Source organism: Mus musculus, chromosome 7 (genome assembly GCF_000001635.26).
Source record: "Mus musculus strain C57BL/6J chromosome 7, GRCm38.p6 C57BL/6J".
NCBI lineage: Eukaryota > Metazoa > Chordata > Mammalia > Rodentia > Muridae > Mus > Mus musculus.
The window spans coordinates 20,026,383-20,039,708 of NC_000073.6; the positions used below are offsets into that span (position 1 = coordinate 20,026,383).

The window sequence follows — 13,326 nt, forward strand, 5'->3', positions numbered from 1 at the left end:
TTATTTGTATAAACTTCTCCCAGTTTCAATGGGAGCTCAGATTTGAGGGAGTTGGGAGTGATCTGCCTGTTTGGGGGAATGTCTTTAGTTGGATTTAGCCATTAGAGAATAATGATGTGTTATCTTACTGCAGAAATACAGCCGAATATTGGAAAACATTATGTGGCATTTTCTGCAACTTATATGTGTTGGATCTGGACAGCTGTCAGTTCAATAAAAGGGCCATACAGGACCTCTGTAATTCGATGTCTCCAACTCCTACGGTGCCCCTGACTGCTTTTAAGCTCCAAAGCTTGTCGTAAGTTTAATAGTCTCCCATCATTTAAGTAGACAGCAGAAATTCCCTCTCTTCAGGAGAAGACTAAAGCATGAATAAATGCAGAACTGAAATTCAAGAATAGTAAATACAATAGTACCCGAGTCACATATTTGAAGTTTTCTGTCTCTCTCTCTCTCTCTCTCTCTCTCTCTCTCTCTCTCTCTCTCTCTCTCTCACACACACACACACCACACACACACACACACACACACACACGATTTATGTATAGTTTAAAAGCCTATACATCTAGTGTGTGTGTGCGCGTGCACACACACGCTCACACATGTGCATGCTAAAATAGCACTCAAAAAGGGTTGACTATATTCTAGAGACTACAATGAATGTTAATTAAAGTCTATTTTAAAATTATTTTAAATTGTGAATATGTATGTGTGGATCTGAATTGAGTTCTTTGGAGCTAGAGTTATAAGCAGTTGTGAGCTTCCTGCCGATCTGTGCTGGGAAATGGATTCTGGTTCTTTGCAAGAGCAGTATGTGCTCTTAACCACTGAACCATGTGTCCAGCCCAATGTTAATCTCTAAGTCATCATGATGACATCTATTTGTTATCATGAGGAAACATAGCCTGGAATAAGTCTGCTTACATTTTTCCTTGAAGAGGGAATGAATACAAAAAGAAAAAAAAATCTAATTTTCTTAAAAGTCTGCAACCCACTCTATGACCATTATAGATTGTGATGCCATAAAAATATTAATGTTTAATAAGCCAGGTGATAGCGGCACATCCTTTAATTCCAACAGTATAGAGGTAGAGGCAAGGAGATCTCTGAGCTTGAAGGCAGCCTGGTCTACAGAGTAAGTCTCAGGACAACCAGGGCTATACACTAAAACCCTGTCTCAAAAAAAAAACAAAAACAAAAACAAAAATAAAAACAAAAACAAAAAACCAACCAACCAACCAACCAACCAACCAACCAACCAAACAAACAAACATAAAAAACAAGCAAAAAAGGGGAGAAAAACCCAGAAAACCATTAGTATTTAAAGAGAAATGGGCCCTTTACTTGGGAGACACAGCTAGAAACATTAATACAGATACAAGTATCTGTGTTATACATAAAGCATAATTCTGGTTTGGTTTCAGTTGCACTGAAAATACCATGACCAAAGGTAGCCTGGGGAAGAAAAGTGCCTATTTCATCTTTTTACCACTCCTTGTTCATAATCCATCAACAAGGGTGGCCAGGGCAGGAACCTAAAGGCAGGAGGTGAAGCAGAGACCATAAAGAAAATGCTGTGTGCTGGCTGTTTTCCCCATGACCTGCCTCCACAATCTTTCTTATTCAGATAAGACCAACTTTCACAGGGAGAATTGCCCCCTCAGAGTGGCATTGCTACACTGATTTGTGATGAATAAAATGCCCCATAGGCATATCCTTCTGACAGAGGCAATTCCTCAATTCAGGTTCCCATTTCCCAGATAATGTCAAGTTGGCAACTTCAATTAGCTGGGACAAGGCAATGTCCAGAGTTTAATATGAGGGTAGGTATGAGCCTACTTAGAATGCTCTAGGTGTTATACAGATGTGGAAAATACGACAAAGGGGAGAGATCTGAGTAGCTTGAGACTTAGTGCTTCTCCAGTATCTAGAGATAACCAGTGAAAGTTTATGAGGTGACCAGGATGCCCAAGCACTGCATGTAAGACAAATCTGGGAAAGGGTGTACGCAAATTGGTCAGCCATGTACCCACACATCCTAGTATAATATGACATTTGGCTTTATTCTGCAGGTGTTCCTTCATGGCTGACTTTGGAGATGGTTCATTATTTCACACCCTTCTTCAGCTACCTCACCTGAAATACCTGAACCTGTATGGCACTTATCTCTCCATGGATGTGACTGAGAAGCTGTGTGCTGCTCTGAGATGCTCAGCATGCAGAGTGGAGGAGCTGCTGTAAGTCAATCATTGTCCACACCCAGGAGTTTCTTTAGAGTGGTTTTTGTCCACAGATCTGGCAAATTTAATATTTCAAGCACATTTAAGTAAGTCAAGGAGAAGATAGATAATAAACACTATACCATAGCAAAAAAAAAAATAGTATAGCAAATGCAAGTGAAAATATAGCACTACATGTGTCTCAGTTATGAACAATTTTGTAGAATCTTGAAAAAATCTAAACATTGAATATTGGTTTTACAAAACTGAACTTGAATATAAAACATGAATAATATTGACAAAAATAGTATAATTATTGAGGTTTGCCGCAGACCCTCTGGGTCCCTGGTCTGTGAGGAACGGGATTTCTTAGGCAGATGGGCAAAAGAGTCGGATGTGACAGACAGCCAAACACGTGAGAGTGGTGTTGGATCTGAATGTAATTTTCCAGTCGAACCTCAGACTTTTATAATACAGAATAAATTGCAAATCATAACAGAATAAGGCACATTGAATTTTTCCAGGTGCAAAAGGAGTGACTTCAAAAGGAACCAGATAAACGTTTAACATTAGAGATTAACACAGATGCAAAGGGAGTGACTACAAAGGGAATTTGTAGGGACCAGATAAATGTTTACCTTAGAGATTAGCACTTTCTGCCAGGCAAGAGTTTTACACTTAGAGTTAATAGCCTCAGGGTAGTTAACTCTTAATAAGCCTCAAGACTAATGTAGTGTCACTGACCCCAAAATTCTCTAGGCCTCGTTAATTCTTATCTATATCTGGAGACTGTCCATTTTCAGTATAGTATACTAATTTGCTCTTGGCATAGAATGTAGTCTATAATACGAATTTCTATCTCAGTGAGAATTTTAGACTCTACATACAACTGAATTAATGGCTGTGCTTTATTGTTTTATGGTAGTGCTTAATTAGTTACTGAATGGGTTAAGCTCCTTGCTGCTATCTGGAATCTAAGAACACTGGGAAAAGGCTTTAGCTATGTTAGAATACAATCTTAAAAGGCATTTACTATAAGGTAATGCTATATAGAGAGCACGTGGATCCATACACTAGACTAATGCTGGGATGGAAAAATTAATTTTATGGTTTATATAGATTAGGGAGAAAATGCCAGGCCCCTGGGAAGGGAGTTTCCTTGAAACTCTTTGCTTCATGAACCAGCTTCCCAGCTTTCGCTTTGTCAAGCTGACTCCACCAGAGTGCCGTGACAGAGGTTGTAGATATGCCAATTGCATCAGTCGTATTTAGTAATGTACATGGGTATGACATTATTACACTATATCTAATTGTCCCATATATATATATGCATATATATATATATATTGATATATATGATATATGTATATGTATGTATATATAATCAGAAAATGAGATTTAGCATAATAATTTCCTGTTTTAAATATATTTTCTAAATGGATTAAATTAATCTACCATAACTCAATATATCATATTTGCATGTGAAAATATATAATATTTAGAAAATTGTTTAGAAATGTGGGATCAATTTTAAGAGTCATTTGAAAAGAAGGTTATAATTCTAGTTTCTCAGAAGACGGGGGTAGGCAAATTGCAAATTTAACATCTGCTTGGTCTATATAGTACTAAGTTCAATGCCAGCCTGAACAATTTAGCACATCCTTGTTTGCAGTTAGAAAGTCAACTTTTCTTCTTCTTTGTCATCTTCTTCTCCTTCCTCCTCCTCTTCCTCCTCCTTCTCCTCTTCCTCCTCCTCCTCTACCTCCTCCTCTTCTTCCTTCTTCCTCTTCTTCTTTTCCTCCTCCTCTTCCTCTTTCTCCTTCCCCTCCTCCTTCTCCTCTTCCTCCTCCACCTTCTCTTTTATTGGTTATTTTATTTATTTACGTTTCAAATGTTGTCTCCCTTCCCTGTTTCCCCTCCACAAACCACCATCCCATCCCCTTCCTGTTTTCCTCTATGAGGGTGCTCCCCCACCTACCTACCCATTCCCATCTCACTGCTCTAGCATCCCCTTATGCTGGCGTCTCAAGCCTCCACAGAACCAAGGGCCTCCCCTTCCATTGATGCCAGATGACGCAATCCTCTGCTACATATGTAGTCGGAGCCATGGGTCCCTCCATGTGTACTCTTTGGCTGGTGGTTTAGTCCCTGGGAGCTCTGTGTGGTCAGGTTAGTTGATATTGTTGTTCTTCCTATGGGGTTGCAATCCTCTTCAGCTTCTTCAGTCCTTCCCCTTATTCTTCCACTGGGGTTCCTGGGGTCAATCCAATGGTTGGCTGCCGCAGACCCTCTGGGTCCCTGTGTCTGTGTGGAACGGGTCTCTCAAGCAGGTGGGCAAAGCGTAGGAATTGACAAACAGACGCACACAGGAGAGGTGTTGAATCTGAATGTAATCTCAGGTTGAGCATTAGACTATTTTATAATACAGAAAATACCAGGGGCTACAAATCACACCAGACAAGGTACACTGAAATTTACCAGACACAAGAGAATGACTGCGAAAGGAATTTGCAGGAATCAAATAAATGTCAGCCTAGTGACAGGCAAGAATTTCACACTTTAGTGTTAATAGCACCAGGGGGTTTTTACTCTTGGCAGGCCTCAAGGATAATGTAGTGTCATGGACCCCTAAATTCCTAGGCCTTGCTAAATCTTATCTTGTCTGGAGAATCTCCATTTATCAGGAGAGTATATCAACTTGCTCTTGGCATGGAATGTAGCCTGTACTAAAGATTTTTTATCTCAGTGAGATTCCCAGGCTCTTTCTGCAGACCAGCTGAGCTAATGGCCCTGTGTATTGTAATGCTTAATTAGTTACTGAATAGGTTAAACTTCCTTGGTGTTATCTGGGATCTTGGAACACTGGGGGAGGCTTTAGCTATGTCAGAATTCAATCTTAAAAGGCACTTATAATAGGGTAATTCTAAATAGAGAGCACGTGGATCCATACACTAGACTAACTCGGGAGTGGAAAATTAATGTATGGGTTAGAGAGATTAAAGAGAGTGCCAGACTCCAGGAAGAGAGCTTCCTTGAAACTTTTTGCTTCATGAGCAGCTTTTAAGCCTCTCGGCTTGTCAAACTGACTCAACCAGAGTGCATGGCAGTTGGCTATGATCTGCATTGGTCAGGTGTTGGCAGAACCTCACAGGGAAAGCTATACCTGCCTCCTGTCAGCAAGTGCAACTTGGCATCAGCAATAGATTTGGTGTCTGCAGATGCGATGGATCCCTAGGTGGGGCAGTCTCTAGATGGCCTTTCCTTCAGCCTCTGCTCCATTTTTTTTTGTCCCTGCATTTCCTTTAGATAGGACCAAATCTGGGTTAAATTTTTTGAGATGGGTGAGTGGGCCCATTCCTCAATTGGGGAACATGCCTATCGACTGGAGATGGTCTCTACAGGTTCTCTCTCCCCTTTGTTGGGTATTTCATCTAATGTCATCTTTGTTGGGTCCTGGGAGCCTCTTGCTTTCCTGGCATCTGGGACTTTCTAGTGACAACCCTCAGTTCCCCTTTTTTAGGGGAACTTTATTAGATCTGTAGGTTGCTGTTTTGTCCTATTGACAGTATCCTTTGCCTTACAGAAGCTTTCAATGTTATGAGATCCCATTTGTTAATAGTTGATCTTATTGGCTGAGCCACTAGTGTTCTGTTCAGGAAATTTCCCCTTGTGCTGATATGTTTGAGGCTCTTTCTCACTTTCTCTTCTACTAGTTTCAGTGTCTCTGGTTTTATGTGGAGGTATCGATCCGCTTAGATTTGAGCTTTGTACAAGGAGATAAGAATGGATCAATTTGCATTCTTTTATAGAAAGCCAATTTTTTTTCAAACTTCACATGGGATTTTATATTTTCACTATCAAATATATTTTATGACTTACTAATTACCACAAACAATAAACCCGTAACAAACAAATAAACAAAAATGTTATAACTGGTACTCATCACCTGCATTCAGTTCTCCCTCATCCTCTAGTATTTATACTTTCTTGCTCTTTCTTTTTTTTCTTTTTTTTTTTTACATGTTATACTGTACCTACATGGACATTTATTTTCATGGGCATGCATATTATTTGTTAGATTCCATATATGAAGAAGGATGTGAGCTTTTTTTTTTCTAAGCTTGTATGATCTTGCTTAATAGTATACATTCTAGGTTCACCCATTTCCTGATAATTTTTCTTTAGAGTTTAAATAGTATTCATAGAAATGTACCAAATATCCAAATTTTCATTGTCCAGTAAACTGTTGATGGACAACTAGATTGATTCCATTGTTTTTGCTATAATGAATAAAGCTAAAATAAAGGAGGAGTTCCAAATATCTTTATAATAAGGTATAGATTACTTGGGGTACCCAAGAGTGAAATAGCTAAATCATATGGCATTTCTATTTTTTGTTTTCTTTTTATACTCCATATTTTATTCCCCCTCAATTCACCCTCTGACTGTTCCACATCTCATACCTCCTCCTCACCCCCTGTCTTCACATGGATGTCCCACCCCTCCACCGCTATCTGACCTCTAAACTCCCTGGGGCCTCCAGTCTCTTGAGGGTTAGGTGCATCATCTCTGAATAATCACAGGCTCAGAAGTCCTCTACTGTATGTGTATTGGGGGCCTCCTATCTGCTGGTGTATGCTGTCTGTTTAGTGATCCAGTGTTTGAGAGGTCTCGGGGATCCAGATTGAGACTGCTGGTCTTCAGGATTGCTCTTCGCCTCAGCTTCTATCAGTCTTTCCTAATTCAACAACAGGTGTCAGCTGCTTTTGTCCATTGCTTGGGTGCAAATATCTGCATCTGACTTTCAGCTGCTTGTTGGGTCTTTAGGGGGGGGGCAGTCATGATAGGTCCCTTTTTGTTAGCACTCCATAGCCTCAGTAACAGTGTCAGGCCTTGGGACCTCCCCTTAAGCTGGATCCCACTTTGGGCCTGTCACTGGACCATCTTTTCCTCAGGCTCCTCTCCATTTCCAACCCTGTTATTCTTTCAGACAGGAACAATTATGGGTCACAGTTGTGACTGTGGGATGGCAACCCCATCCCTCACTTGATGTCCTGTCTTCTTGCTGGAGGTGGGCTCTATAAGTTCCCTCTCCCTACTGTTGGGCATTTCATCTAAGGTCCTTCCCTTTGAGTCCTGAGAGTCTCTCACCTCTCAGGTGTCTGGTGTATTCTGGAGGCCCCCCCTAACCTCCTATTTCCTGAGGTAGCATGTTTCCATTTTTTTCTGCTGGCCCTCAGGGCTTCAGTTCTTTTCCCTCACCCAATACCAGATCAGGTTTCCCTCTCCACCACACTTCCCTCTCCCAATCCACCTTCTCCCCCTAGGTTCCTCCTCCCTCCCCACTTGATTGCTTTCTTCTCTCTCCCAAGTAGGACTTAGGCATCCTCTCTTGGAGAAAGCCAAATTTTAAAAAATCACTTTGTATGCTTAACCTTCAAAGTTTACTTTGCATTAGCACATGTTGCACATAATTAATTTCATTTTGACCATTTCTTTTTCTCTTTATTTACATACATGCATATGTGCAGGTACCTATTTTTAGGTGCCTTCAAAAGTCAGGAGAGGGCATCAGGTGTTCTGGAGCTAGAATTATATGCAGTTGTGAGCTACCGGTGTCTGGTATTGAACTCTAGTCCTTCATTGAAGCAGCAAGTGTTAACTGTTGATCCATATCTCTAGCTCCAACATTAGGACATTTTCAGCCCCATTTACAATGTGCTTGTGACATATTCACTTATGTTCTGTTGGTTCCCATTCCCTTCCTTACTTTTGTTCTAGAGCTTTTAGGTGTGTTGTCAAGCTGCTAATGTGTGCTCTCTCTAGTTTCTTTTTGGAGGCACTCAGAGCTATGAGTTTTCCTCTTAGGAATGCTTTCATTGTGTCCCATAAGTTTGGGCATGTTGTGGCTTCATTTTCATTAAACTCCAAAAAGTCCTTAATTTCTTTCTTTCTTTTTTTTTCCATTTTTTATTAGGTATTTAGCTTATTTACATTTCCAATGCTATACCAAAAGTCCCCCATACCCACCAACCCCCACTCCCCTGCCCACCCACTCCCCCCTTTTGGCCCTGGCGTTCCCCTGTACTGGGGCATATAAAGTTTGCAAGTCCAATGGGCCTCTCTTTCCAGTGATGGCCGACTAGGCCATCTTTTGATATATATGCAGCTAGAGTCAAGAGCTCCGGGGTACTGGTTAGTTCATAATGTTGTTCCACCTATAGGGTTGCAGATCCCTTTAGCTCCTTGGGTACTTTCTCTAGCTCCTCCATTGGGAGCCCTGTGATCCATCCATTAGCTGACTGTGAGCATCCACTTCTGTGTTTGCTAGGCCCCAGCATAGTCTCACAAGAGACAGCTACATCTGGGTCCTTTCAATAAAATCTTGCTAGTGTATGCAATGGTGTCAACGTTTGGATGCTGATTATGGGGTGGATCCCTGGATATGGCAGTCTCTACATGGTCCATCCTTTCATCTCAGCTCCAAACTTTGTCTCTGTAACTCCTTCCATGGGTGTTTTGTTCCCAATTCTAAGGAGGGGCATAGTGTCCACACTTCAGTCTTCATTCTTCTTGAGTTTCATGTGTTTAGCAAATTGTATCTTATATCTTGGGTATCCTAGGTTTGGGGCTAATATCCACTTATCAGTGAGTACATATTGTGTGAGTTTCTTTGTGAATGTGTTACCTCACTCAGGATGATGCTCTCCAGGTCCATCCATTTGGCTAGGAATTTCATAAATTCATTCTTTTTAATAGCTGAGTAGTACTCCATTGTGTAGATGTACCACATTTTCTGTATCCATTCCTCCGTTGAGGGGCATCTGGGTTCTTTCCAGCTTCTGGCTATTATAAATAAGGCTGCTATGAATATAGTGGAGCATGTGTCCTTCTTACCCATTGGGGCATCTTCTGGATATATGCCCAGGAGAGGTATTGATGGATCCTCCGGTAGTACTATGTCCAATTTTCTGAGGAACCGCCAGACTGATTTCCAGAGTGGTTGTACAAGCCTGCAATCCCACCAACAATGGAGGAGTGTTCCTCTTTCTCCACATCCACGCCAGCATCTGCTGTCACCTGAATTTTTGATCTTAGCCATTCTGACTGGTGTGTGGTGGAATCTCAGGGTTGTTTTGATTTGCAATTCCCTGATGATTAAGGATGTTGAACATTTTTTCAGGTGTTTCTCTGCCATTCGGTATTCCTTAGGTGAGAATTCTTTGTTCAGTTCTGAGCCCCATTTTTTAATGGGGTTATTTGATTTTCTGAAGTCCACCTTCTTGAGTTCCTTATATATGTTGGATATTAGTCCCCTATCTGATTTAGGATAGGTAATGATTCTTTCCCAATCTGTTGGTGGTCTTTTTGTCTTACTGACAGTGTCTTTTGCCTTGCAGAAACTTTGGAGTTTCATTAGGTCCCATCTTTCTTTATTCCTTCCTTGACCAAAGTATCATTGAGAAGAGTGTTGTTTAGTTTCCATGTGTGTGTTGGCTTTCTATTATTTATTTTGTTATTGAAGATCAGCCTTAGTCCATGGTGATCTGATAGGATGCATGGGACAATTTGAATATTTTTGTATATGTTGAGGCTTGTTTTGTGACCAATTATGTGGTCAATTTTGGAGAAGGTACCGTGAGGTGCTGAGAAGAAGGTATATCCTTTTGTTTTAGGATAAAATGTTCTGTAGATATCTGTCAGATCCATTTGTTTCATAACCTCTGTTTCACTGTGTCCTGTTTAGTTTCTGTTTCCATGATCTGTCCATTGGTGAAAGTGGTGTGTTGAAGTCTCACACTATTATTGTGTGAGGTGCAATGTGTGCTTAGAGCTTTACTAAAGTATCTTTAATGAATGTGGCTGCCCTTGTATTTGGAGCATACTCAGAATTGATAGTTCCTCTTGGAGGATTTTACCTTTGAGTATGAAGTGCCCTTCCTTGTCTTTTTTGATGACTTTGGGTTGGAAGTCGATTTTATTAGATATTAGGATGGCTACTCCAGCTTGTTTCTTCCTACCATTTGCTTGGAAAATTGTTTTCCAGCCTTTCATTCTGAGGTAGTGTCTATCTTTTTCTCTGAGATGAGTTTCCTGTAAGCAGCAGAATGTTGGGTCCTGTTTGTGTAGCCAGTCTGTTAGTCTATGTCTTTTTATTGGGGAGTTGAGTCCATTGATATTAAGAGATATTAAGGAAAAGTAATTGGTGCTTCCTTTTATTTTTTTGTTAGAGTTGGCATTCTGTTCTCGTGGCTGTCTTCTTTTAGGTTTGTTGAGGGATTACCTTCTTGCTTTTTCTAGGACGTGGTTTCCGTCCTTGTATTGTTTTTTTTTCTGTTATTATCTTTTGAAGGGCTGGATTCGTGGAAAGATAATGTGTGAATCTGGTTTTGTTGTGGAATACTTTGGTTTCTCCATCTATGGTAATTGAGAATTTGGCTGGGTATAGTAGCCGGGGCTGGCATTTGTGTTCTCTTAGAGTCTGTATAACATCTGTCCAGGCTCTTCTGGTTTTCATAGTTTCTGGTGAAAAATCTGGTGTAATTCTGATAGGCTTGCCTTTATATGTTACTTGACCTTTTTCCCTTACTGCTTTTAATATTCTATCTTTATTTAGTGCATTTGTTGTTCTGATTATTATGTGTCGGGAGGAATTTCTTTTCTGGTCCAGTCTATTTGGAGTTCTGTAGGCTTCTTGTATGTTCGTGGGCATCTCTTTCTTTAGGTTTGGGAAGTTTTCTTCTATAATTTTGTTGAAGATATTTGCCGGTCCTTTGAATTGAAAATCTTCATTCTCATCTACTCCTATTATCCGTAGGTTTGGTCTTCTCATTGTGTCCTGGATTTCCTGGATGTTTTGAGTTAGGATCTTTTTGCATTTTGTATTTTCTTTGATTGTTGTGCCGATGTTCTCTATGGAGTCTTCTGCACCTGAGATTCTCTCTTCCATCTCTTGTATTCTGTTGCTGATGCTTGCATATATGGTTCCAGATTTCTTTCCTAGGGTTTCTATCTCCAGCGTTGCCTCAATTTGGGTTTTCTTTATTGTGTCTACTTCCCTTTTTAGGTCTTGCATGGTTTTATTCAGTTCCATCACCTCTTTGGTCTGGTTTTCCTGCAATTCTTTGAGGGATTTTTGTGCTTCCTCTTTAATGTCTTCTACCTGTTTAGCAGTGTTCTCCTGTATTTCCTTAAGTGAGTTATTAAATTCCTTCTTTATGTCCTCTACCATCATCATAAGATATGCTTTTAGATCCAGGTCTAGGTTTTCTGGTGTGTTGGGGTGCCCTGGACTGGGCGAATTGGGAGTGCTGGGTTCTGATGGTGGTGAGTGGTCTTGGTTTCTGTTAGTAAGATTATTATGTTTACCTTTCGACATCTGGTAATCTCTGGAGTTAGTTGTTATATTGTCTCTGTTTAGAGATTGTTCTTCTGGTGATTCTGTTAGCCTCTATCAGCAGACCTGGGAGACAGGCTCTCTCCTCTGAGTTTCAGTGGTCAGAGCACTCTCTGCAGGCAAGCTCTCCTCTTACAGGGAAGGTGTACAGATATCTTGTGTTTAGACCTCCTCCTGGCCGAAGCTGAAGGCCCAAAACAGCACCTTTCCCAGAAGCTGTGTTGCTTTGGCGGGTCCCAGAAGCTGTCAGCTTGTGTGGTGCACACTCTCACCTGTACAGACTATGTTCGGTGGAGTCCCGAAACCAAGATAGCTACCGCCAATCTAGAGGCAAAAGCCTCCCGGGCCGGGTGGACACCTCTCCTCTGGCCAGGAAGGTGGCCGGATGTCTGGGGCCCGAAAAGGGTGCTGCCTCAGTAGCTCTGTGGCTCCCGCCTGTCCCAGAAGCTATCAGCTTCTGTGGTGCACACTCTCACCTGTGCAGACTAAGTTTAGCGGAGTCCCGGAACCAAGATGGCTCCCGCCGATCCTGAGGCAAAGGGCTCCCGGGCCGGGTGGACACCTGTCCTCTGGCCTGGAGGGTGGCCGGATGTCTAGGGCCCGAAAAGGGCGCTGCCTCAAAGGCTCTGTGGCTCCTGCCTGTCTCACAAGCTGTCAGGTTCTGTGGTGCACACTCTCACCTGTGCAGACTAAGTTCCTAAGTTCGGCGGAGTCTCGGAACCAAGATGGCTCTCGCAGTTCCTGAGGCCAAGGGCTCCCAGGCCGGGCAGACACCTGTCCTCTGGCCGGGAGGGTGGCCGGATGTCTTGAGCCTGAAAAGGGCACTGCCTCAGAGGCTCTGTGACTCCCGCTTGTCCCAGAAGCTGTCAGCTTCTGTGGTGCACACTCTCACCTGTGCAGACTAAGTTCAGCCGAGTCTCAGAACCAAGATGGCTCCCACTGATCCTGAGGCAAAGGGCTCCCGGGCTGTGCTGGTCGGACCAGAAGGGCTCCCCTTGTTTTTTGATGACTTCCTTTTTTCCCTAATAGTTTGAATACCAACGTAACCGCATATCTGGATTTTATTTGTATTTTTGTTTGTTTGTTTGTTTTATTTTGTTTTGTTTTGAGACAGGGTTTCTCTATGTAGCTCTGGCTGTTCTGGAACTTGCTCTGTAGACCAGGCTGGCCTCCACTGTACAGAGGTCTCCTGCCTCTGCCTCCCAAGTGCTGGGATTAAAGGTGTGAGCACCACTGCCAGTCTTTTTTTTTTTTTAAGGTTTATTTTATTTATATGAGTACATTGTAGCTCTCTTCAGACACACCAGAAGAGGCCATCAGATACCATTACAGATGGTTGTAAGCCACCATGTGGTTGCTGAGAATTGAACTCAGGACCTCTGCAAGAGCAATCAGTGTTCTTAACCTCTGAGCCATCTCCCCAGTCCCATATCTGGATTTTATCATATTTATTTACTTAGTATGCAAGACAGGGACCTCATAATACTCAGAGGTAAACTTGCAGAGGTGCCTTGTAAACACCTAACAGCACAGAAACAATCCATATATAAAACATGGCCTTTGACAGGAGGCTAGAGAAGAAAAATAGGAGGCAGCCCTACAATTGGGCTATGTGGAAATGGCATGAGAATGAGGAGAAGTTAGCAGGATACAATGGTCTGATATTGTAAGCAACATGACAACTCTGATGTGCATTTAATACCATTGGCA

General features: G+C 41.8%; 1 protein-coding gene across 6 annotated transcripts in view; it reads left to right on the forward strand.

The window, feature by feature from the left end:
* Nlrp9b (NLR family, pyrin domain containing 9B) overlaps positions 1 to 13,326 on the forward strand; it is a 71,550-nt gene that overhangs the window by 34,990 nt on the left and 23,234 nt on the right. For 5 of the 6 annotated variants that reach the window (XM_006539938.2, XM_006539939.2, XM_011250564.1 and 2 more), the window contains 2 exons: positions 134 to 298; positions 2,073 to 2,237. In XM_006539938.2, coding sequence (XP_006540001.1) covers positions 134 to 298; positions 2,073 to 2,237 — 330 coding nt within the window. The remainder of the gene's footprint in view (positions 1 to 133; positions 299 to 2,072; positions 2,238 to 13,326) is intronic. The other variant, XM_011250563.1, reaches the window with a different exon arrangement.